The 24715-nt window shown below is 47.5% G+C and overlaps 1 protein-coding gene across 7 annotated transcripts in view; it reads left to right on the forward strand.

Moving 5' to 3' along the window:
* Positions 1-24715, forward strand: part of LOC107387904 (protocadherin-15) — a 514972-nt gene that overhangs the window by 374933 nt on the left and 115324 nt on the right. Inside the window, exons 27-28 of one of the 7 annotated variants that reach the window (XR_011516897.1) lie at positions 6787-7013; positions 7087-7846. The exons of 4 other annotated variants lie outside the window; for them this stretch is intronic. Coding sequence is in view for 2 of the 3 variants with exons in the window: in XM_070545627.1 (XP_070401728.1) it covers positions 6787-6796 (10 nt within the window). In the remaining variant the exon portion in view is untranslated. 2 more of the 7 variants (XM_070545627.1, XM_054749200.2) reach the window with 2 other exon arrangements.

The following is a 24715-nucleotide window of genomic DNA, read 5'->3' on the forward strand; positions in this document are numbered from 1 at the left end:
ACATGTGTTAGCATTTAAGTTTGTTTTTTTTTCATTGACGGTCTTCAAAATCCAAGTTATGTGCACAAAGAAAACATTCCAGCTTTGAATTATTCATCCCGGTTCTATCTGATAGCTGCAAACCTCTTTGTGAAGTGTGGGAGTTTACAAGTACAGTTAGATTATTTTATTTTTGTTTTAGCACACAGACTTTGAGTCGATATCTACATAGATTCATGCCTTGGAAAAGGGAATGCTTTAAAAGCAGGTTTTTGCATATAAATGTAGAATTTCACCCCAGCATTAGGCTGTTTTTTTTTTAGCTTGTTTTATTTATGAGATAATCTGTATAACTTTACACCCTGAAACTGCATTTCTTTGTGTCATGAGCCGGGGTGAGTACTCGTCTCATCATCTCACTATCTCTGAGTGTTTTGGTTTCAGGAGAGGGAGCAACAGCTGTTTCCAATCAGCTGATGAGTGGGCCGGTTTATAAGGAGGAAGGTGGACATGACTCAACGCCGGATGATTAACTACTGACTGGCACTCTCTAGCCCTCGCTTATCTCTGCTCTTGTTCTCTCGTGTTTTTCTCTCGTGACTTGGATTAATTCTATTTTTGGATTTTACCCCACCTCAGGTCTGGATAATCATCAGAGTTTTCCCCAACGCCGTTTTTGGATTTTTATCTGGTTCGTTTCCTGGTTCACCCTCCTCCAAGTGCCGACCCAATCTCCTCCACCTCTCGCTCCCTCTCCAGAACCACACCGGTCCAGATCCCATTCCTCATTCACCTCTACCGCTCTACAATCATTACCTGGACTTACCCCGGCTCACCCCTCCCACACGCTTCTCGTCTATCTAAGCCGTAAGTCCCTCAGCCAGCAATTCCCCAGCCATTCTACAACTCCCATACTCACCTCTGCTACTTTTCCCTCTAGACGCTGCTTCCCGTTTCTGCACCCGCTGGATTTTGCAGTGCGCCCTTAGTTCAGCGTTTCATCAATAAATATTATTATTTTTTATACAGTCTGACTCTGACTCTGATTCTGCATGTCCTGGGTTAGACTCTTGCCCCACAACATGACAGAATCATCCGGCCAAAACGCTAACCCCGCAGAATCAGTTCCCTCTAACATCTCTCATCGCTTATCTCAGCAGGAACAAACTCTCCCTTTACTTATGGAACAACTTACGGCAGCTAACCAATGTTATCAGCAATTGGAAAATATGGTTCATCAAATTCAAGAAGCCCTGTGCCACACACACCAGCCACCCCCTTCAGCGGAACCTTCAGCAGTAGGTCAGGTTGTCGCCGGAAGTCCTGGACCGGAAAGAGCAAGGTCCTGGAACGAGACCCACTTCCGTGTTGCTCCATCCCCACCATCAGTCACCTTCGATGGTGAGTTTGAGGAATGCCACAGTTTTTTACTACAGTGCCGACTAGTGTTCCAACATTGCCCTACAGCCTTTTCCTCAGACTCGGCTAAGATCTCCTACATCGTGGGGCTGTTGAGAGGAAGAGCCCTACGTTGGGCAGAGGCCAAAAGCCATAATGACTCTTTTTTGAATGGTATTTTCTGTGATTTTTTGTCAGATTTTAAATTGACTTTTGGGAGCTTTGAGTCTGTTTCTGACATTCGAAAGAAATTATGGAATCCATCTCAAGGCAGGAGATCGGTGGCAGACTTGGCTGTGGAATTCAGGATCCTTGCAGCTCGCACCTCTTGGAATGAGGACGCCCTCATCGGAGCATTTACTGAGGCCCTAAGCGATGGAGTTCGAAACCAGCTGGTTTATGCCAGGAACCCACTTCTCTGGAGGAGCTTATACGGCTGGCTATTTCCATCAACAAACGGCACCGTGAGCTGAGAAGACGTGAGTCGGAGCCCATGGTCTACTCCTTGCATGAGAGAGTGTATGGAGCTAAAGGACGTGTACAAATGGACTCCCTCTCTGCGGAGGAGCCTATGCAGATGGGGAGAACTCGTCTCTCTCAGGAAGAGAGAGAGAGCATCGGATCAGGTCAGGAATGTGTTTGTACTGTGGGATGGCTGGACATTTTCAAAGCACTTGCCCCACTCTGTCAAAAGGGGGAGCCCACCAGTAAAACCGTGACTACTGGTGGGTGGGTTTTCAGACTCTGCTAGCTCTCGGTGTTCTTTTCCATGTATTTTGATAATTGAGTCTAGACAGATATCTCTCGAGGCTCTCCTGGACTCTGGATGTGAGCAGTCTCTTTTATGGTCTTCGTCTTCGTCTTCATCCGCTTATCCGGGTCCGGGTCGCGGGGGCAGCATCCCAATTAGGGAGCTCCAGGCCGTCCTCTCCCCGGCCTTGTCCACCAGCTCCTCCGGCAGGACCCCAAGGCGTTCCCGGACCAGATTGGAGATGTAACCTCTCCAACGTGTCCTGGGTCGACCCGGGGGCCTTCTGCCGGCAGGACATGCCCGAAACACCTCCCCGGGGAGGCGTCCAGGAGGCATCCTGACCAGATGCCCAAACCACCTCAACTGGCTCCTTTCGATCCGGAGGAGCAGCGGTTTTACTCCGAGTCCCTCCCGAATGTCCGAGCTCCTCACCCTATCTCTAAGGCTGAGCCCGGCCACCCTACGGAGGAAACTCATTTCGGCCGCTTGTATCCGCAATCTCGTTCTTTTGGTCATTACCCAAAGCACATGACCATAGGTGAGGATTGGGACGTAGATCGACCGGTAAATCGAGAGCCTGGCTTTCTGGCTCAGCTCCCTCTTCCCCACGACAGATCGGCTCAGCGTCTGCAGCGTCCGCATCACTGCAGACGCCGAACCAATCCGCCTGTCGATCTCCCGATCCCTCCTACCCTCACTTCGTGAACAAGACCCCGAGATACTTAAACTCCTCCACTTGAGGTAGGACCTCTCCCCCGACCCGGAGGTGGCAAGCCACCCTTTTCCAGTCGAGAACCATGGTCTCAGATTTGGAGGTGCTGATCCTCATCCCAGCCGCTTCACATTCGGCCGCAAACCTACCCAGCAAGAGCTGAAGGTCAGAGCTGGATGAAGCTTTTATGGGCCATTCCCATCTGTACCGGGTCGGCCCGGGCCGGGTAGCGTAGGTTGTTTACATATCTGGGTGGCCTGGTATTTTTCCGGGCCAACCAAGGCTCATTCGCAGCCCTCTTCTCGAGGGGGTCTGCTTCAGGCCGACCAGGGCCAACACACCCACTGCTGACAGCAAATTCACACCTTCCATTAGAGCAAGCCTCTTATTGGTGGGTAGAATCAGCCCACATGGGCTTAAGACAAGGATGTGTGGAATCAACCGGGCCAGGCTGGGGCCGACTGGGGCTACCCGACCCGGGCCGACCCGGTACAGATGGGAATGGCCCAATAGACCCTCAGCTGGTGACAAAATGGAGGATTCCCACTACCAGGTTGTCTAATCCTCTCTCTGTCTCCTCACTGGATAACCGAGGTCTGTCCACAATCACCCACCAGACCGTACCCATCCGCCTGTTGGTGTCAGGTAACCACTCAGAGACTTTGAGCTTTTATGTGTTTCCCTCACCTCAGTCGCCACTAGTTTTGGGACATTCGTGGTTGGTTTGCCACAATCCCATCCTGGACTGGCGAGAAAATAAGATTTTAGGCTGGAACCCTGAATGTTCCCAAACATGTTTAAAATCTGTCTCCTCGCTCACTCGCAGTCCTCCTGCGCCTCCTATGGAGGATATTGATCTATCTTCTGTCCCTCAGATCTACCACAACCTCAAGCTGGTTTTTAGCAAGGATCACACATCTTCTCTGCTTCCACACAGGCCTACTGATTGTGCCATCAACTTGCTACCTGGGGCCCCACTGCCATCTAGCAGTCTCTATAATCTCTCCAAGCTTGAGAGGGAGAGCATGGAGAAGTATATCCAGGACTGTCTTGCCGCAGGTACCATTCGACCTTCTTCTTCCTCCCTGGGTGCTGGGTTCTTTTTTGTGCCTAAGAAGGAAGGAACACTGAGACCCTGCATAGACTATAGAGGTTTGAACCAGATCACCATTTGCAATAAGTATCCACTGCCTCTACTCTCCTCCACTTTTGAACCTATCCAGGACGCAGCCATTTTCAGCCGACTCGATCTTAGGAACGCCTACCACCTGGTGAGGGTGAGGGAGGGGGACGAGTGGAAGACTGCATTCAAGACTCCATTGGGTTATTTCGAGTACCTGGTAATGCCATTCGGATTAACAAATGCTCCCGCTGTTTTTCAATCTCTAGTGAACTCGGTTCTGGGTGATTTTATTAACAAGTTTGTTACAGTTTATCTCGATGACATTTTGATTTTCTCAAAGACCATGGAACAGCACACCCAACACGTGAGAGCTGTACTTCAGTGTCTCCTCAAAAACAGACTTTATGTTAAAGCTGAGAAGTACGAGTTTCATGTCACCACAGTTACGTTTTTAGGTTACATCATTGAGAGCAGGCGTTTGAAGTCAGATCCAGAGAAGGTCAAAGCAGTAAAGGAATGGCCCACTCTCATCGACCAGAAAACAACTTCAGAGGTTTTTGGGCTTTGCTAATTTCTATCGTAGATTTATAAGAAATTATAGTCAGACAGCAGCTCCACTTACCAGTCTCACCTCAGTAAATAAGCCTTTTGTATGGTCCGCAAAAAGCCGAATCTGCCTTCCAAACTCTGAAGGAAAAGTTCTCCAAAGCCCCCATCCTGCACCGTCCGGATCCTCAGTGACAGTTCACGCTGGAAGTAGATGCTTCAGACACAGGAGTGGGTGCTGTGTTGTCTCAAGTGTCTGCCAAGGACCAACGCCTCCACCCATGCGCCTTCTTCTCGCGGCGCCTCACCTCAGCAGAGAGTCGCTACGACATGGGTGATCGTGAGTTGTTAGCGGTAAAGCTGGCAATGGAGGAATGGAGGCATTGGCTCGAGGGGGCGGAGAATCCGTTCATCATCTGGACTGACCACAAAAACCTGGTTTACCTCAGAGAAGCCAAGCAATTAAATCCCCGCCAGTACCGCTGGTCTCTTTTCTTCTCACGATTTGACTTCCAGATCTCTTATCGTCCCAGTTCTAAGAACACCAAGCCAGACGCCCTGTTCAGACAATACACTACTGATCAGGAAGCAGAGCCTGCTACCATCCTACCTCCTGACTGTATCCTCGGAAGTGTTACGTGGGAGATCAGAGACCAGGTTTTGGAGGCCCAAAGGAGGGACCCTGGTCCCAACCACGGTCCTCCGGGGAAGCTGTTCGTACCTCAGTCCATGCGGAGTAAGGTAATACACTGGGCACACACAGAAAAATTTTCCTTACATCCAGGAGTAGGTCGAACCGTGGGACTCATAAGATGGACCTTCTGGTGGCCCTCCATCTTCAAAGACACCAAGAGCTATATCTCAGGCTGCCATACATGCTCACTACAAAAGGGGGACCATCGCCTCCCAGCCGGTCTTCTCCATCCACTACCCACTGCATCTCGCCCCTGGTCTCACATAGCCTTGGACTTCGTATGTGGTCTGCCTAGTTCAAACGGTTTCACCACTATTCTCACCATTGTCGACCAACTTTCTAAGGCTTGTCATCTGACCCCACTTAAATCTCTTCCCTCCTCTGCAGACACAGCACAGCTCCTGGTAAAGCACGTCCTCCGTCTCCATGGCATCCCAGAGAAAATCCTGTCCGACCGTGGACCGCAATTTGTCTCCAGGGTGCGGAAGGATTTTGCGGAGGCCCTAGGAGCTAAGGTGGCGCTCACCTCGGGACATCACCCTCAGACCAATGGACAGTGTGAGCGGATGAACCAGGAGCTGGGTGCCATGCTGCGCTGTGTCTGCTCATCTCATCCATCCTCCTGGAGTACTCACCTTCCTTGGGTTGAATATGCGCACAATAGCCATATATCCTTCGCCACAGGCCAGTCACCTTTTGCGTCGTCTCTCGGATACCAACCTTCGCTTTTTCCCCAGCAAACTCTATTTCCTCCGTACCTCAATTCCTCAGCGGTGCCAGACGCGCCTGTGCCTCCACCAGGGCAGTACTGGACCAAACAGCTCTCAGGAATAAACAGTTGACAGACCGCCAGCGGCTTCGGCTCCGGTTCACACACCTGGACAGAGGGTCTGGCTTTCTTCAAAGGACATCCCTTTAAAGGCTTCATCCCGCAAGTTATCTCCTCGCTTCATTGGCCCCTTCAAGGTTCTGGACGTGCCTTCTCCCACTACAGTTCGTTTGGACCTTCCCCTCTCCCTGCGTGTGCACCCAGTGTTTCATGTGTCGTTGGTCAAGCCTGTGGTCTCCAGTCCTCTCTGTCCTGCTCCGGCTCCTCCTCCTCCTGCTCGGCTCAATAAGGGAGGTCTGGTCTACACGGTCAACAAGATCCTAGACTCTTGTCGTTGGGGCAGAGGAATCCAGTACCTCGTCGACTGGGAGGGCTACGGTCCCGAAGAGCGGTCTTGGGTGCCGCGTTCTTTCATTGAAGACCCGTTCCTCATCCGGGAGTTCAAGGCTGCTTCAGCTAGGATGCCAGGGGGGCGTCCGTTGAGGGGGGGAGGTACTGTCATGAGCCGGGGTGAGTACTCGTCTCATCATCTCACTATCTCTGAGTGTTTTGGTTTCAGGAGAGAGAGCAACAGCTGTTTCCAATCAGCTGATCAGCGGGCTGGTTTATAAGGAGGAAGGTGGACATAACTTGACGCTGGATGATTAACTGCTGACTGCTAGTCTCTAGCCCTTGCTTATCTCTGCTCTTGTTCTCTCGTGTTTTTCTCTCGTGACTTGGATTAATTCTATTTTTGGATTTTACCCCACCTCAGGTCTGGATAATCATCAGAGTTTTCCCCGACGCCGTTTTTGGATTTTTATCTGGTTCGTTTCCTGGTTCACCCTCCTCCAAGTGCCGACCCGATCTCCTCTACCTCTCGTTCCCTCTCCAGAACCACACCGGTCCGGATCCCATTCCTCATTCACCTCTACCGCTCTACAATCATTACCTGGACTTACCCCGGCTCACCCCTCCCACACGCTTCTCGTCTATCTAGCCGTAAGTCCCTCAGCCAGCAATTCCCCTGCCATTCTACAACTCCCATACTCACCTCTGCTACTTTTCCCTCTAGACGCTGCTTCCCATTGCTGCACCCGCTGGATTTTCCAGTGCGCCCTTAGTTCACTGTTTCATCAATAAATGTTATTATTTTTTTATACAATCTGACTCTGACTCTGAGTCTGCATGTCCTGGGTTAGACTCTTGCCCCACAACATGACACTTTGTTTTTATGTTTTTTGTTTTGTTTTTGTTTTTTTTAGTTTGTGCAAAAGACTTCTAAACAAAAATTCAAAAGTCCATAAATATACCAGCCAAAAACCCCAGAGGTGGAATACATATCATATATTTTAGTTCTTTTTGGCTATTTTTGTAACAGTTTTGCTAAGAGAAGATGTGCTGCTGCTGAAAACTACTATAACCTTGAGTAATGAAGGCACCTTCCAAAAGGATGAGGCAGCTCCTTAATTGACTTGACGAGACTCGACTGTTGTTTTTGACACAGAAGAGATAATCTTCTGGAGCCATTTTCCACATCAAAAACCAACCTGAAGTTTTGTTAGTCAGTGGCCCATATTTTAAAGGAGACATATTATGTTTCTGTGCAACAAGTCTCACCCCTCCAGTCAGTTATCATGCCTGGGTCACACACCCCTGATATACCGTAAATCTTCTAATACAGGCCCGGGCCTGTATTTGACTCAAGCTCATCAAGCTCCAGGCCTTTATTGGAAGGAGGGTCAGTATTAGAGGCAGGCCTCTATTTCTATTTGAGCAAAATGAACTAATGGTTCGCTGGAGTTTTTGACAATTAAAAGTGCGCCAACATTTTCAAAGTTAAACACATTTCTTTTAACAACGGTAGTTCCTGCTTCAGCCCTCTCCCCCCTCCCCCTGCGCAGCGGCCGCAAACTCACTGATGCGCCTACAGCCTCTTGGAGTTCCTGCTGCTCTAAACATTAAAATAATCATTTCATTTTCTGTTCTTCACTTCTGATGACCTTCAATGGTGTCTGTTTGTTGCAACAGCAGGTACAAAAACTAACTTGTTTTTATTTGACTATTTTTCTGTTCTGTCTGTTTATTATCTTCCTGCATCTCCTCTCAATCCTAAAGAAAAACTGCTACCTGGGTTCATATATATTCACCTCATGAGTTACCTTTGAACTGCAGTTCTAAAAGATCTACCGACCGCAAAAACAGCGGAGCGCTCGCTGTTTGGCGGCCGTATCAGTGATCGGTGCGTCGGAGGACAAGGTGATGCGCGCAGCGTCCCACTCCACAGCATGCAGCGAAACGCATCAGGCGCAAATAAAAGACAGAAAACTTTATAGGAAATGAACTGACATGAACGATCGCGTGTTAAATTAGTTTTTGAGGTGGCGACACCTGATTGTTACTGTGGCCGTGCTCAGGAGGCAGATCTACCGACCGCGAAAACAGCTGAGCGCTCCCTGCTCGCCGGCCGCATCAGTGATCTGTGCGTCGGAGGACAAGTTGATGCGCCCCGCTCCACAGCAGCGATACACATCAGGCGCAAATAAAAGACAGAAAACATTAAAGGAAATGAACCGACATGAACGATCACGTGTCAGTACCTACGGTCTGGCACTTGAGTTTTACCCCCAAAAAGAGAATGTGATCATACGATAATTCAATAGGGAGCGTGGTTTCACAGACGCGGAAGTGATAGCGTCGGTGAAACGCCGGCTGCTCTAGGAAACCCCCGAGCGTTCGAGCGTCAACGAAGTGACACGGAAATGCCGGGCTTTCCAGAAGTAAGTAAGATAACTTACTATGAGCTGATAGTTCGTTGGATTGATCGGTAGGTTGGAAACTCTGATCGTGAATCTGAAGAAACGATGACTGAGTGGTGAGCTGGAAAGGCGACTTCCGTTTATAGCCGCGGTTTGTGACGTAGGTGCGACGTGAAGGGAATCTCCGCGAGGGGCATGCTGGGAGTCCCTACTTCGCGGATTTTCACCTATCGCGGCCAGGTCTGGAACGCATCTACCAGGATAAACGAGGGATTACTGTAGTTCATACACCCCCTACTGCTGTTCTCCAGAGTGTTCTGCAGCATAATCAGCACGTTCTCTTTGAACTTGATAGTGTAATGACCTGGCTGGGGTTGTAAGCCAGGTGCATTCTGGGTATTGTGTTATATGTGTTTCCTATCGTTCTGCTAGTTCCTATGTGCTGATTTGCGTGTTGTGTGAGTGTTATGTAAGCCACAGGGAAGGTGATGTGTGTTCTGTGGAGCGGGTTGAATTAGCCTGGTTAACTGACACCGTGACTCTGTGTAGTAGGAGCGTGATAGAGGATCGTGTCTGTAGCGTTACAAAGCGTTGAAGAAAAAGCCTAAAAAAGGTCTGCGTGAACCTCTACTGCCTCCTGCTGGTTGATTTGGGGACTATAACCCTGCCGCTGGGACGCTCGTACTTGCTTGTTACCACATTCCATCCGGCCACAATAAGAGACCGGCCAATATTTACCTCCGCTGACTCCGACACCGGCCAGAATTGGAGACCCGGCCTTTAATTGAATACCGGCCTGTATTAGAGGATTTACGGTATATGTGTTATTTTGGGGGTGGAGGACTCTGGTAGTTTGTCCTAAAGTTGATGTGGCAGCAGTCGGCTGTTTCTGCTTTTCTGATATAAGTTGTTTTTCTATTATTAGGGAGCGACGGTGGCACAGGAGTTAAGTGCTCGCCCCGTAATCGGAAGGTTGCAGGTTCAAGCCCTGCTCAGTTTGTTGCTGTTGTGTCCTTTGGCAAGACATTTAGCCCCCCTTGCCTGCTGGAGGTGATCAGAGGGACCGGTGGCGCCAGTGCTCGGCAGCCTCACCTCTGTCAGTGCGCCCCAGGGCAGCTGTGACTATGATGTAGCTCATCACCGCTAGTGTGTGAATGGGTGAATGACTGATTGTGTTGTAAAGTGCCTTGGTGGTTTCCAGGACTCTAGAAGGTGCTATGTCAAATACAGACCATTTACCATATTAGAATCTCAGGGTAAATTTACAAGAACTTCCCTAAGTGTGCTTGTTTCGGCATGGCCGGGCCAGCCGAATGGCTGTTTCTATGTCATTTTCATGAACTTTCTGAGTGATCAGGGGTAGGTACTTGGAACGGCCCAGTGGAGTAGCTGAGCAGGTATTTTGGTTAACTCACGCTGATTGGTTGTAACTGAATAGGAAATTTTATCAGCAGGCATTGTCCAAAACAATCAGCATTAGTAAAATTAGAAGAGCTGCAAGTGAAGCAGAATGAAAGCGAAAGAAAATAAACACCGATTGTGCTTAAAATTAAACTCCTGATATCGGAAAACATGGCAGAATCCCCCCACATCGTCTTACCAAACTCCAGACACAGGAAAACATGGGGCAATTCCCCCACATCAACTTCACGGGGCTTCGTTGTCTCTTAGAATCCTTTAAAAAACAGCTTCTTCTGGTCATTGAACGCCACATTTTACATCACACAGCTGCTCTCATCATTTGAATGGATTGAATTATGATATACTTTCAAAGAATAAATGCTTAAATTTAATTAATTTATTTTTTCAAACTTTCTGTTCATCAAACAACATAAAACATCATATAAAAGGGGAAAAAAGTATTATATTCATTTCCTTACAGTTTGATGTTAATAAACCCAAATATTATATGCTTAAATCTCATACTGTTCTAAAATATTCGTGCATACCATACTAGCCGCATATGTATACCCAATATAATATAACAAAATCATACATATATTTAATAGTAATTTCAATAAATAGAAAATAAATGTTTATGTTTATTTATTTGGCAGACGCTTTTATCCAAAGTGACTACACTTTGGATAAAAGGGCCCTATAACCTATAGGGCATGTTGTGATCTGTGGGGGAAACCGGAGTACCCGGAGGAAACCCACGCATGCATGGGGAGAACACGCAACTCCACGCAGAAAGGCTGCAGCCGAGTTTTGAACCTGCAACCTTCGTGCTATGAGGCAACAGTGCTAACAACTGCGCCACCATGCAGCCCACATTTAGGTACAAAAGAGAGAGAGAAAAACTAAAAGAAGAAACCCAAGTTTAGAACTCAATCATTTCTATTACAGTTTTCCATATTCTTCAAATTCCTCTATTTTCAGTCTTAGTCTTGCAGTAATTTTTTCCATAATATAAACTTGCTTAACCCAGCTTCTCTTCTGTGCGATATTGGTTGTTTGTGGTTTCATATGTAATAATACTTTTCTTTTGAACCCTAAGCAGAATTTTTGAAAGGTATACAATTCATCTGTGTGCAAGATTTTTAGGTATGATCCCCAATCTAAATACATTCAAATTAAACTGTAACTCAATATGTAAAATTCTTATTTCTTTTTTAACCTTTTTCCAAAAAAAAAAAAAAAAGAGAAAATACAGCTTTTAATGTTATCAATATCAATGTGAAGGCTTTTTGGCGCTGATCGGTGACATCACTCACTGCTGAAGCAGTCCCAATAGGCTTATGTCTGTGCAAAGTCCTGAAAGAGCTGCATTTGAATGGAAACACAACAGCTGGAAGAGCCAGGACATCTCAATTTCCCTCTCCCAGAATTTACCCTGAGGTTCCAACAATGGAAACACACCTATTATTGGGCAGAGAACCTCTCACACCAGTGGTGTTCTGTTGCTAAAAGCCCTCTGCGTGTAATGAAAGGAGGATGCCGGTAAATGTAGATGTTTGGTGGTTCAGTGAGACAGACAATCGGATGGTCCAATCATTGGTTTCGGACTGAACTGCGAGTTCTTGTGAGTTAAAGGCACAAAAATTCTCATTTTTGCGCACTCCCATATGATACACACACACACACACACACACACACACACACACACACACACACACACTGTAAATCTGATGGTTTACCCACACAATAAAAATTTGCTCTGTAACGTGATTCACATTAAACCTAAACACAATGGACAAAGGAAGGTTTAACAGAACTGCTCAATAGTTGACATCAGAGGTGTGGTTTTTAGTCACATGACCTGGGCTTGAGTCAGACTTGAGGCATATATTTGGAGGATTTTGACACAGAATAAAGAACTCAGAAAAAACTTTGGCCTCAACTCAAACTTTAAGTCATGACTTGTATCTCCGCTTGGATTTGAGCCTAATCACTTGGAATGACTTGAAAATACTTAAACATAAAAAATATTTACAGCACCATCAGCACTCAATTTCTTCAGATTAAACTCAGTGTTTTCTGCTTGTTCTGTCCAAAAATTGAACTTCTTTAAGGACATTCTTCATTTCTAGAAATTCTCACCCCATTAATAATTTACAACTGACTTGTTATGGACTCAAAATTCAAAGTTCAATAAACTGAAGTGACCTGAGAAAAACAACATGAGGTTCACTTGTGACTTGGATAAATGAACTGGTTACAACTTTCTTGCAGTAGAAATGAATAATAAATCACATGTCTACAAGCCTCTTTGGGATGAACAAAGATGGCATGCTTACAGAGTAAATCCAAATGTCATTGCATATTTTCGCAAACACATCTCAACCTGTCAGCAAAATGTGCTGTTTTCACTCTGAGTGTTGCTCTGCAATGAGGCGATTAATAATCTGTGAAGGAAGTTTTGTTGAGTCATGGCTGTGGCTGCGTTTGGTCAGAGCAGGAGCTGCCTCTCTCCTCCCACTGTAGAGCTTCTTGCACCTGCAGGATGAATATGCAGCCAGTGTTGCAGATGCACGAGCAGTTATTAGCATCCAGTGGAAATGATCAGTGTGGAGCTAAGTGAACAGGAAAGAAGCATTGAAAGATCATCAAAAGTATTGCCTTCCACTTTCAGTCCTGTTTTTTTATGCACAAACGTGTGCATGTGTGTGTTTGTGTGTGCGTATGTTTGCATGTTTAATCTGTGATCACCGGTGCACACACACACCCAACACCACCAGTAAAATGTCCTGTAGCTGCTTACTCTAATTAATCTCATTAGAAAATGATAAGCAAGCTAAGATCTCAAATTCTTCTATCAAAGCTGTGTTTTCTGTGAAGAAGTTTTGTGATCAAAGATGAAATCATGTTGCTTTGTCTTACGTCATTACAAAGAGATGATGTATTACAGCGTGACAAGAGATTCAGATTAATCCAAATGCTAGTAATTAACTGCATTTACTGAAGAATCGCACAACTAACCAAGCAGGAGGTCGCTGTCCTCACCGCCATCGGGCGTGTTCAGACTCCGAGGTCTCGGTGTGACCGTAATCCTGTTTGGCTCCTATCAAAGTAACTCAAACATTAATAGATGTAGTTTGTATTTCACTTAATTAGAGAGATGTTGGATTATATAAGATGCATTTTTGCCTCCTGCTTTAGAGCATCAAAATACCAAAGCCTAAATCTTTAATCTTGTTCTGGGAACAGACAGAATATTTTTATCAACCTCTCCTTTGCTTATGCTTCCTAAGAAAATGTCCAGAGCTGGGAATCACACAAAGCCAGTTTTTAAATTAGATTTATGTGAAACTAGATTTAATCAAACTCATTTTTGTTGTCAGGTCATTTCAGCTGAAAGAACTTTTACACTTTATTAAAATGCTGATATAAAAACAACCCCACGGATAAACAGACTGCAGAGACAAAAATGCGTTCCTCCCGTTTCTTGTCTTTACAAGTTGTCAAATAGTCTTTTATTAATGGAGTCCAACGAGTTCTTTTGCTCATCAGTTTTAATCCAAGTTACTGATGGGTGTTGCTTAAAGTTGGGCCATTTTACCCACTTTTCTTTATTGACTTGTTTGTGCACCTTTGTTTGTATTGGAGGTTTATTATTGTCTACATGCTTTAATCGAAAATACAAATAACAATGTCAAGAAAGAAAGAGGAGACTTCCCAAGGAGAATTATTTGAAAAAATAGCAATATCCAGATAATAAGATTTTCTTTTCAGATGTTTGGAGAGTTGGTAGAGCAGGGCACTGACGCCAGAGGAAGAACCACTAGAAAGAGAAAATCCTGTGAACTAATCCGTAGTAGTTTTGGTTTCATAAAGGAACAGATGAAAGAGGAGATTATAATTTCCCGCTTCAGGTGTGCTGCCATGATAAAAGCATTTAGATGACCCAAGACCCTTTATTCTTTGTTTTCCACCCTTCCATCTTTGTTGGATGTTATGATTCTAATAGCCTGTTTGGTTTTATTGTTTTTTTTAACTGTACTATCTAAGTGATTACCTAAGCTTGTTGGTTGTTAATGTACAGTGACTTAATGAGATGCATCTGTGTTAAAAGCACTCCATAAATAAAATGGTAAGGTATGTGCTTTTTCTTTGCTAAAATTCAAACTTAATATGAAAACCCAGGGATGTGAATCCACACCTCTAAGGTCGATTCGATTCACATCTCGATACGCTCCTTAACCGGTTCCTTAATGATGTGGTGAAACCCTCTGCTGATACGATTCGTCCCTTCTGATGATTTCTTTAAGGATTTGAAATGATGCAACACATTACAAAGAATTTACAAGCTCACATCTGGACCCTAATTCATCAAATGTTCATATGAACAACAGTTAGAATGGTTATACAACGGTCAAAATCCTGATTTATGAAACATGCGGTGGTCATTCGTACTTAAATTCCTCTGCAATCAGCTGATAATAAATCCCACCTGTGAGTACCCAGGTGCTCGTGTCCGTTCACCGTCATTTACATTACAGAAACATCCTCAATTAACCATATTTGGTCGCGCTACGTCCTCAGCACATGTGGGGATTCCCTGGGATTTTCTCAAAAAATAAAATAAAATAAAACTTTAGCCGAAGTGCAAAAAAACCAAACAAGTTGCAGAAGTTATTGAGAGTGAGAGAGTGAGGTGAGTGTGTGAGGTGAGTAAAAGTGAGAGATTTTTACTGTTTTGAATTGAAATACAATTTTAAAATATTTTTTTAATTAACCAAAAAAAAAGTATACCGTAAATCCTCTAATACAGGCCGGTATTCAATTAAAGGCCGGGTCTCCAATTTTGGCCGGTGTCGGCGGAGGTGAATAATGGTCGATCTCTTATTGTGGCCGGGTGGAATGTGGTGTTGGGGTTATTAGGAGCGAACAATTAGTAAGCTTCAACTTACTTTTGGATTCTTCAATAAATTCTGTAAATATGGGAATATTTACTGATTTATTAATTAATTAAGATATTCTTAGATATACGGGGCACCATTCCCCTTTTACCGGGGAAAAATTGAATCCAAAACTCTTATCAGTCTTTCTTGAAGTTCGTAGAATCCTTGGAGCAGAGACTTCTCTTCGACACAACAAAGCTACTGGAGACGAAAATCTGAATTTTATAACGTTTAATTAACAATTTGTCAAATGAATAAACAGTGGCATAAATGAATAATAACCATGTGATATAATAAAAGGATGTATATTCAAAATAATGTTCAAGGTGTTTGTGTGGTGTGTGTGAGTGAGTGTGTGTGTGTGTGTGTGTGTGTGTGTGTGAGAGATGAATGGGTCTTTGTTTCCCCAGAGTAGGTGGGGGGGAGTGAGCTGTGAGTGTGTGTGGGGCTCTTCCCCTCCCCTCGCATTCAACAGGAGACCTGGATGTGTAAAGTTTTCTACTTTCCCGAACACTTAGTGGCTTAGAATCACAGTAAAACTTAACTCAAACACTTCAAAAGTTAACAAGCAACAAAAGGTCACTTGTAAATTATTTAATCTAAAAGGAGTCGGCAGCCTGGCCAGAGCTGACGACTAAAGATATTAGCGATGATCAATAAGCAGTTTATTCTTTCAAAATGACCCGAAGGACAAATTGGGAACGAAAGAGGAAAACACGAAGCTACTTTTTAAGCAATAGCGCGGTTTTATTGCTTATTCTGGACTATAGAGGAAACGGGAGAAGAAAAGGAGAGAAAAAAATGAGTTTTCTGATCACCAGATGAGCGAGGCGTCCCCCGCTGTTATGACTTGACGGTTCTCCGTTTTTCTCCGCAGTTTTCAGCGTCATCCGTCGGTTTGATGCTTTCTCCGTTGTTTGGCTCCACGAGTGTTTCTCCACGGCTGGACACAAAGAGAACGAAGTTTCTTTTGTGCTGAGTTTGACAACTTACAGCGTCTCTGAGAGCTGAATGGAGCTCCGCTCGTTCCCAGTCAGGTCCCGATGGAGTTGAGTGTAGTTTCCAGCGGTTGCGCGGGCTCAACTTGGCACTTAGAGCTTCCGCGTGCTCAAGTTGACGGAGCGTTCGACAAGCGTGTCCTTACCGCCAGGTATCCTGGGCAAAAGAACGAGGTTTCTTTGTCTCTGCTGAAGATTTATGGTCTTAGTTCGCGGGAAAAGCTCCACGGCTTCCCGCACATGCGCAGAACGTGTTTCTGGTACTAGGCGGTGACATCACCCAATGCTTCCGTGTGCAAAGCATCATGGGAAATGAAGTTTCTTGGCGCTGATGTGATTATTTGCTTTTCAGAGCAATTTAAGCACAGTCATTTTGGAGAAAATCACTGCATAGTAATTTCCTCATGAGGTCAGACCCTCAACATTCCCCCTTTTGGTTTCGGGGATCGCGCCCAAAGCTCGATCGTCGGAAGCACAGATGGGTTTGTTCCTCATGAACGTAGGTCGACTTGATTGTCGGAAGCACAGGTGGGTTTGTCCCTTAGGACGTTGGTCTCCTTGGACGCCTTTGTCTTTGGTCTTTGTCTTGGATCCTGGCGCCTTTGGTCTTTGATCCTGGTCAGGCACAAAGAGGATAGGAAACGGGATAGTCCCCAACGCGCATAACGAGAAGAAGCCACTCACGCAGGTGGTGCGCAATGATGATGTCGTTCATGCGAGAGGTAGTAGTGTAGAAGGAGGAAGGTCGGTGGGCGGTTAACTCCACGAGTGGACACAAAGGCATCTCACCGCCGGCCATACAGTTCAGTTTATGGAGCACGCGGTGATGTACGATGTCCATAGTTCGCAAACGCGCATTGACCTATGTGGTCCCAAGATTCCCCCCTTTTTGGTCCAAAGGGCGAATCAGGACAGTCTTTGGGCTAAAACAAGGACCATAAAACTAAGAGGTACTACAATGTGCTGGTGCGTCAGACAGAGTCATTGACAGACTGAGCTGGGCCGGCACATAACCACTAGTTAATATGTGACCAAGTAAGAAACAAAAATACAGAAACCCCAAAAAAAAAAACATATAACATCCAAGAAAATTCATAGCAACCTTGAGGTCTCATAAAATACATTCTTAGGTCATACAGTCAGTGTGTAGCTTATAAAGAATGTGACATAATGCAACACTCAGATAAAAATGTGAGGTAGACTAAAGTGAGAACTACTCTTAGGGTTACAGAATAACAAAGAAAATGTTGCTCACCCCCTTTAGACAGGTGTGGTACATTCACGCTTGGAGTCTCCCCGAACGCGGTTACGAGGCACACCGTAGGTGAGCAAGTGCATCTTATCTTGGAGTTTATTAACACGCCTGTAGGCGGAATAAGCTATCACGGCCGTGATGAGCCATTCCATCCCCAGGGCGACCAATGTGCAGATTAAAGTCGTATAATCTGTGTCAATGTAGCGTCTTGGGCGTCAAAGTAAGTTCACGCGGGTTTTGTGTGAACTTAGCAAATTTGGTTCCTTCAATCAGTAATTGTTGGTCAATTTCTAAATCGAAGGCAAAGTTACAACCCCGGAAAGCATCCATGATCTCAATCTCTGAGTCATGCTGTTCGAGGTTGAGGTGATGGAGTGTCAGGTTTCTAGTTCAAAGTGGAAATGCCTACCGTCCTTTCAAATACCAATGTTCAGCATCGACCTAAACCTATAGATGTGAGGTGTCACAATTATGGGAACGTTTAACAGGAAACCGAGTTCTAATTTTTTTTCAACGTGAATGGGAATTGCACTGCCTAGGCTGTACGCTAGGTGGATTTGTGAAAGGTGCACAGTAGAGGGGTAGCAGCTGTCAAGCTATCTTTGAGCAGGTCCAGTGGTACCAAGTACGGGGAAATACGACTTTCAACCAAGCTGTCCAGCGTGGAACTTACTTCCCTGAGCAGGTCCTGCATCAAATCTCTCACCACTCATGTGTACACAATATCCTGATGTATGGTTTCAGACAAAGTCTTGATTGCACGTAGAGATTCATTAATCAGAGCAGAATGTAGGTTGACAGTTACAAGAGTACCCTGTAAGGTTTTAGTAAGTACTTCCTGTTAGCGTTCTAGGAGGAGTTTCTCTTGGTTAGTGAAAATGACGGCGGGGGGGGGGGGGGGGGGGGGGCTTGGTTCTTTGTCGGTTAGTACATGTTAGTGGGTTAAACGTGCACTTCCCCCCTTTTCCATTTCCATGCATAGAACTATGTAGCGACTACGTCTACCTCCTGCGGGGAGTCTGGTCTCTGTACCCGCGGGGATGGTTTGACGTAGGGTTTGATTTGGTTTGCATGCACCCATTTGTAGACAGGCTCCTGTCTCGCTTTGGTGATGCGTAACCTGTATGCAACTGGAGAGAGTTTTGCCACGATCTCAAATGGTCCTGACCAGCAGGGCAGGAACTTCTTAGGTTTGCGTGCCGGTTGGGCGAACCGAAAGTAGAATACTTTGTCACCCACCTCGTATTCGCGGCTGGTTGTCTTTTGGTCGTAGTAGGCTTTAGCGCCTTCTACGTTGGTCTCCAGTTTCTTCTGAGCGTGCGCGAACGTAGCTCTGAGGTGTGTTTTCAAGTCTGCCACATACTGATGAGCGGTATAGGCAGTGGCAACACTGACATCCTCTGGGTGATACAGGAGGTGCAGTGGTAGAGTCATCAGTCTGCCGGTCATCATCTCAAAGGGCGTAACCCCCGTGGATCGCTGTGGAGTGGACCGTATGGCCATCAGGACCAGAGGGAGCTTGACGTCCCAGTCCTTCCCAGTGGAGCAGACGTACTTTTTGAGCATAGAGACGACCGTGCGGTTCATCCGTTCGACCTGTCCGGATGACTGTGGGTGATAGGGGAGGTGGAATCTCACTTCCACTCCCAAAAGTTCAAACAGGGACGTCATTACACTGGATGTGAAATGAGTTCCTCGGTCAGAGTCAATGCAGAGTGGAAGTCCCCATTGACTGAAAACGTGGTTAATCAGCAGTACAGCGGTTGTGACGGCTGTATCGTTTGGCGCTGGAAGGCACTCAACCCACTTTGTGAAACTGCAAGTTACAGTTAGCATATATTTGTTTCCTCTTGCCGATTTGGGAACCGGTCCAACCCAGTCGATCTGCAGGTGGGACCAAGGGAAGGTTATTCCCCTGCGTTGCAGTGGTGCTCTAGCAAGCGGCTGGGAGGGTTGAAACTGGGCACAGATGAGGCAGCCTTGGACATAGCTGTGTACGTCCTTGGACATCGACGGCCAATATGCTACTTCTGTCAGTGACGCGAGGGTAGCTTTTGCTCCGCGGTGACCTCCAACCGGAGTGTCGTGGGCGTAGGCAAGCATCACTCCTCTGTGGTCGAGTGGAACAACCCAGCGCGGCGGGCTGTGATCGTCACGCATGTAAACTAACAAATCGTTTTGTAGTTTCAGGTGCGTGAGTTGACGATGCAGGTTTACCAAATCTTGGCTTGCACCAATAGGTGGTGATGGTTGTTTAGACATCGGGCCCTTTTGGAGAAGCTCGCGGATGAGCTTCAGGTCAGGATCTTGTTCCTGCATGGTGACTAAGTCCGCGTCCTGTGGTTGTCTGCCTAGAAACACGGGTACCTCAACGGTCCGAGGTTCGTCTGCCTGTTTAGCATGGCGATGAGTTATCGCGCAGACCTCGTGAAGGGCCTTGGGTGGAAGCCACTCGTCTTTGAATTCCCAACAGGTTCCCTGGTCAGCACCGAGCTTAGCAAGGTGGTCAGCTTCGTCATTACCATCTTTCTCCGGACCTATGGTCCTGGAGTGACCTTTGACCTTTTTCCAGTAGACCATTATGCCTTTCTCAGTGGTGAGCAGATCACACGCTAGGAATAACTCCGAGTGTTTCACATCTCTGTTCCTGGCGTTTTTCATGTGGTTCTCCTTCCACATGGGGAAGTGAGAAATGAAGCTGTGTCTAGCGTAGTTTGAATCTGAGCAAAGGACGATTTGAGTGATGTCCAAGGCTGCCGCCTGCTGGAGGGTTATCAACACTGCAGCAATTTCGGCGTACTGACTAGACTTTTGGCCCAACCGGTAGTGATTTGGTTGCTTAGTGTCACAGTCCGCCCAAACGACTCCAACCCCGGCACGGAGCTGGCCTTCGTGAAGGTAGGCGCATCCGTCAGTGTCAACTTTCGGAAGCCCTTGGCAAACATTCTCATCAAAGTAGCGATGATTGGATGCGGTTGGCTAGACTGCGGCAGGTGTGTCCAGGGGGCCCATGACGGAGTCAGAGTCACAGTGCTGGCAGCCTGCTAGCCCTTGTCCTAGCGCTAGCTTGGTGTTCTGACCATACTTGACCTCAATGTTGTATCCTTGGAGCACCATCGTCCACGTCGCAATGCGGCTGTTTGACACTCTTCCTTCGCGCAGTCGCTGGCTGTTTAGGAAGGTGACAGGCTGATGACACGTTTCAATGATCACTTTCTGTCCACCGATGTAACTACGAAAGTGTTCGACGGCCCAGACTGTAGAGAGGAGAGCTCTCTCGCAGTCTGAGAACTGGAGTTCCACCTTGCTCAGAGGCTTGCTGGCGTATGCCACAACTCTCATGTCCTGATCGTGTTTCTGCTTCAAAGCAGCACTCAGACAGTGAGAGGAGAAAGTAGCCTCTATGTAGAACTCTTTATCCTTGTCTGGGTAAGCCAGACAGGGTGCGGACGCCAACTTCTGTTTTAGGAACTGGAAGGAGAGTTCTTGGGGTCTGTCCCACACGAAAGGTGTGTCGTTCCGAAGCAGCTCAGTGAGGGGCCTCGCTGTTTCAGCGTACTCCTCAATGAACTGCCTGGAGTAGTTGCAGACTCCGAGGAAGCTCCTGAGTTCAGTCAGATTAGCTGGGGCTTTGATGTCCTGAATGGCTCTAATGCGTCCCGCTTGGGGCTCGACTCCATTAGGGCCAACCAGCAGTCCAACATACTCCACTTTGGTTCGACACCACTGTCCCTTGAGAATCGCCAATTTAGCTCCGGCGTCAGCAAGCTGTTGCAGCACGTGACGGAGTTCGGCCAGGTGCTCCTCGAAGGTTCGACTCCTCATCAAGATGTCATCGACATATATGAGGTTCCCTCTAGAAGCAGCATCTGACATGGCTTTGTGGAGGAAGATGTTGAACTCTGCAGGTGAGTTAGAGTAGCCAAAGGGGCAGCGGTTCCAAGTATATTGGCGATTTCCAAAGGAGAAAGCCAGTTTATACTGGTCCGCCGGCTCAACCTTCATGGTCCAGAAGCCGTTGGCTACGTCAACCGTAGAGAAGAAACGAGCATCTCTGACTCTGGCTAGCTCTTGATCTAAATGGATCATAGGCCACCTGGAGAGAGGTACTTGTTTGTTCAGTGCACGATAGTCTGTGGTGAGACGCCATTTCCCAGTCGGTTTCAGAATCTGCCAGATGGGAGAGTTGTAAGTGGAGTTACACTCTCTGATGATGTTTTTCTCCTTCAGCTGATTGAGGATCTCTTGGATCGACTCATAAGCAGTGAGGGGAATCTTGTACTGACGTACAAAAGTAGGAGGGGCATTCGGGTTCGTTGGAATGCGAACCGTATGCAGGTTTGTGAGTCCACAGTCCAGGGAGTCCCTGGATAAGACGGACTGAAACTCATAGAACAGGCTTCTAAGCTCTGCTCTCTGCTCCTCTGACTCCAGCGCATCCGCTTTGTCAAGCTGCTGGCTGACTTCGGCCTCGAAGCCGTCATAAGGTTCAGAGGAGGAGGGTCTCTGGTGTTCCGGGCTTTCAACCGGTGACTCAGAGGGTTGAGTATTTATTGCAAAAACCGTTAGACACTGACCGCTGTCAGTATCTAAGGTTGCACTGCAAATGGGTTCCTCAGGAAGGGCTTCATGCCGCTTGATGGTAATCATTTGTGAAGGGAAAGTACTGAATGTGTCTACACCAACCTGTCTGTCGTTCAAGAACAACGGAAGTTGTCCGATCACGGGGACTGAAAGTTCAAAGTCATGGAATGAGCTATCTATCAGCATGCCCAAGGGCTTTCCTGCCGGCATGTGGATAGGACTCTGGGTCGGATTTTCGACCAACAAGTACGCAGAACGATTGTTCAGCTCCAAGAGTGGCGTGCCACAGACGGCTAAGTTGAGCTCCAAGAAGTGTGGTGATGGCTGGAAGAAGGCCTGTGTGCCTGGCAGCTTCTGATGCTTCATCAGAGTCAGACGAACAGGCACTCCTTTGACCAGTGGGGGCAGAACCGTGCTGGCCTCAACCACTGCACGGCAGGCCTGTGGAATGGTCTGACCGGACAGCAAGTGTTCACGGCCTTCTGAGCGAGGCTCAGAGGAAGGTGTGGCTCGGGCCCAAAGGACTTGATTGCAAGTGTCCAGCTGGGCACCGAGTCGAACCAGCAGATCTGCTCCGATGAGTGCAGGTGGATCAAGCTGTGGTATGATGCTGAATGTATGTGTGAGCTGTCTTGCTCCAAGCTGGATAGTCAGAGAGCAGACCTCTGGCGCTTTCAGGAGCCTCTGCAGCCAAGTAGGTGACAAGAGCCGATGGCTACGTGTCACACTGACCAGAAGGGGGTCCTTCTGACGCAGGTGTTCAAACATCTGCTGGCTGATGGCTGACTTTTCCGACCAAAGAGCAAGGCGAGCATCTGAGATGTGGGTGCAGTTGATGGTGAGACCACCAACTATGTGTGGTGCATATGGCTGCAGGCTGACGTTCTTCAGCGAGCAGAGAAAAGATGAATGTGTGCAGAGCAGAGTTCCAGGAGCGGTTTCGTGCCTTTGCAGGCGGACATCGTCTGTGGGAGCCGTAGGGAGGGGCATGACCTTGGAACAAGGGTTTTGCGGCTCACTTAGGCTGACTTCAAGAATGGAGCATGGTCGGCTGCTATCCAGGTTCCAGGGCTTAGGTGTTTCCACCTGGGCCCACAGTTGACCCCTCTGGCAGTCGATGAGGGGAGCTAGACGTTCAAGCAGGTCCTGACCAATGAGAAGTGGTTCAGTGTCTAGCTGGCAGACATAAAACGGGTGAACCAGAGTCATGTCTTGGAAGGTGATGTCCAGCCACGCCCGGTGAGTGATACACTCCCGGGTCTGGGTGTAGCTGGTGATTTTCAGGTCACAGGGTTCTACCTGGACTGGTTTCCTGAGCGACCGCATGGTGTCAGACACGCGATGGAACAGTGTGGAGCACATCAGGGTGATTTCTGAGCCGGTATCCAGCAGAGCATCAACCTGTATGCATCCACCTACGTTGGTGCTACAGTACAAACGGCGAGCATGATCATGGTTTGTTAAGTCACCAAGGAACTTCAGAAATTTAGTATCAGGTTTCTCTGGGGGGTAGATTTCAGGAGACTCCTGTGATCTACCAGTAGTGTTCCCCCAGCTGATCAGGTAGGTCCTGGCCACGCTGGGGGGTTGAGCCACGCCTAGTCATGCGGACGTTGGCTCTGGGTCTGGCTTCTTAGAAGAAGACTTTGGTGCAGGGGTCTCATCTGCAGATCTCAGCTGTTCCTTCTGTTTAGCTAGGAACTGCTGAAACATCTCCTGGAGGTCGGCTTTGGTCAAGTACTCACCTGCGGACTTTCGATCGGGACCTACCTGTGGGCGGCGCTCCTTAAACTTTCCACTGTTCCGACCTGCTTGCCGTTGGTTTTGGTTGGGCCACTTCCTGTCTGATTGTCCAGACCTAGGCGGCCAATCAGCACCCCCCTTCCCCTGTTGAGGAGATTGGGACTGCTCTCGCGGTTTAACAGGTCTAGGTTTAGCAGATTTTGGCTTAGTGGGTGGAGCTTCTGTGCCTTCGAGCTCCAAACGCGGCTCAGCGTCGGGAGCTAGGTGCATGACGCGGTGATGTGCGTCAGGCTTTTGGGGCTTTCCGCCGGCTTCCCAAGCCTGTTGAGCGTATCTCCTAATCTCCTGAGTTGTCAGTTTTTTCATCCGACAATACATTGAGACTTCGGATCGAACACACTCGTGCAGGTTGTGAATGAACAGGGATCTGAAGGCAGGGTCTTCCTCGAGCCCAGGGCCGTTTCGACCTTGGAAGTAAGCACTTTTGAGTCTGCGATAATACTCTCTGGGGGGTTCGTTTCTCCCGTGTTTGATGGAGAAGGCCCCCATTGTAGCTGACGCGGAGTCTGCATACGTGGCGTATTCATCCCTCAACGCTCGGCAGAGCGAGGAGTACCGATCTCGAATGTCAGGTGGTAGAGTTTCCATGAAACCATGCACCGTTCTAGATGTGGTTTTCCAAATTAGCTTGAGCTTTTCCCTTGAAGAGGGTGCTGGAAGATCAAGCAGACAACGTTCTATCTCCCTGAGATAATCGTCGACATTGGATTCATTGGTGTTAGGATCAAAGCGTTCTATATCTTTAGCTAGCGATTCAATTTGACGTACACGGAGCCCTGACTCACGGTACGGCGCGTCATCCTCTGACTCTGACCCACGGTCTGTCTCAGAGGGCGCTGGATATCGCTGGTGTGCTCTGGGCTCCCAATGTTGACTCCTGGGGCCCAAATCGGGGTCCGGCATGTTGTGGCGGGCTGCTGGCACGTCACGTGGGTGTCTTGGGAGGTCCTCCTCCCGGGGC

The sequence above is a fragment of the Nothobranchius furzeri genome, chromosome 16 (assembly GCF_043380555.1).
Source record: "Nothobranchius furzeri strain GRZ-AD chromosome 16, NfurGRZ-RIMD1, whole genome shotgun sequence".
Classification (NCBI taxonomy): Eukaryota; Metazoa; Chordata; class Actinopteri; order Cyprinodontiformes; family Nothobranchiidae; genus Nothobranchius; species Nothobranchius furzeri.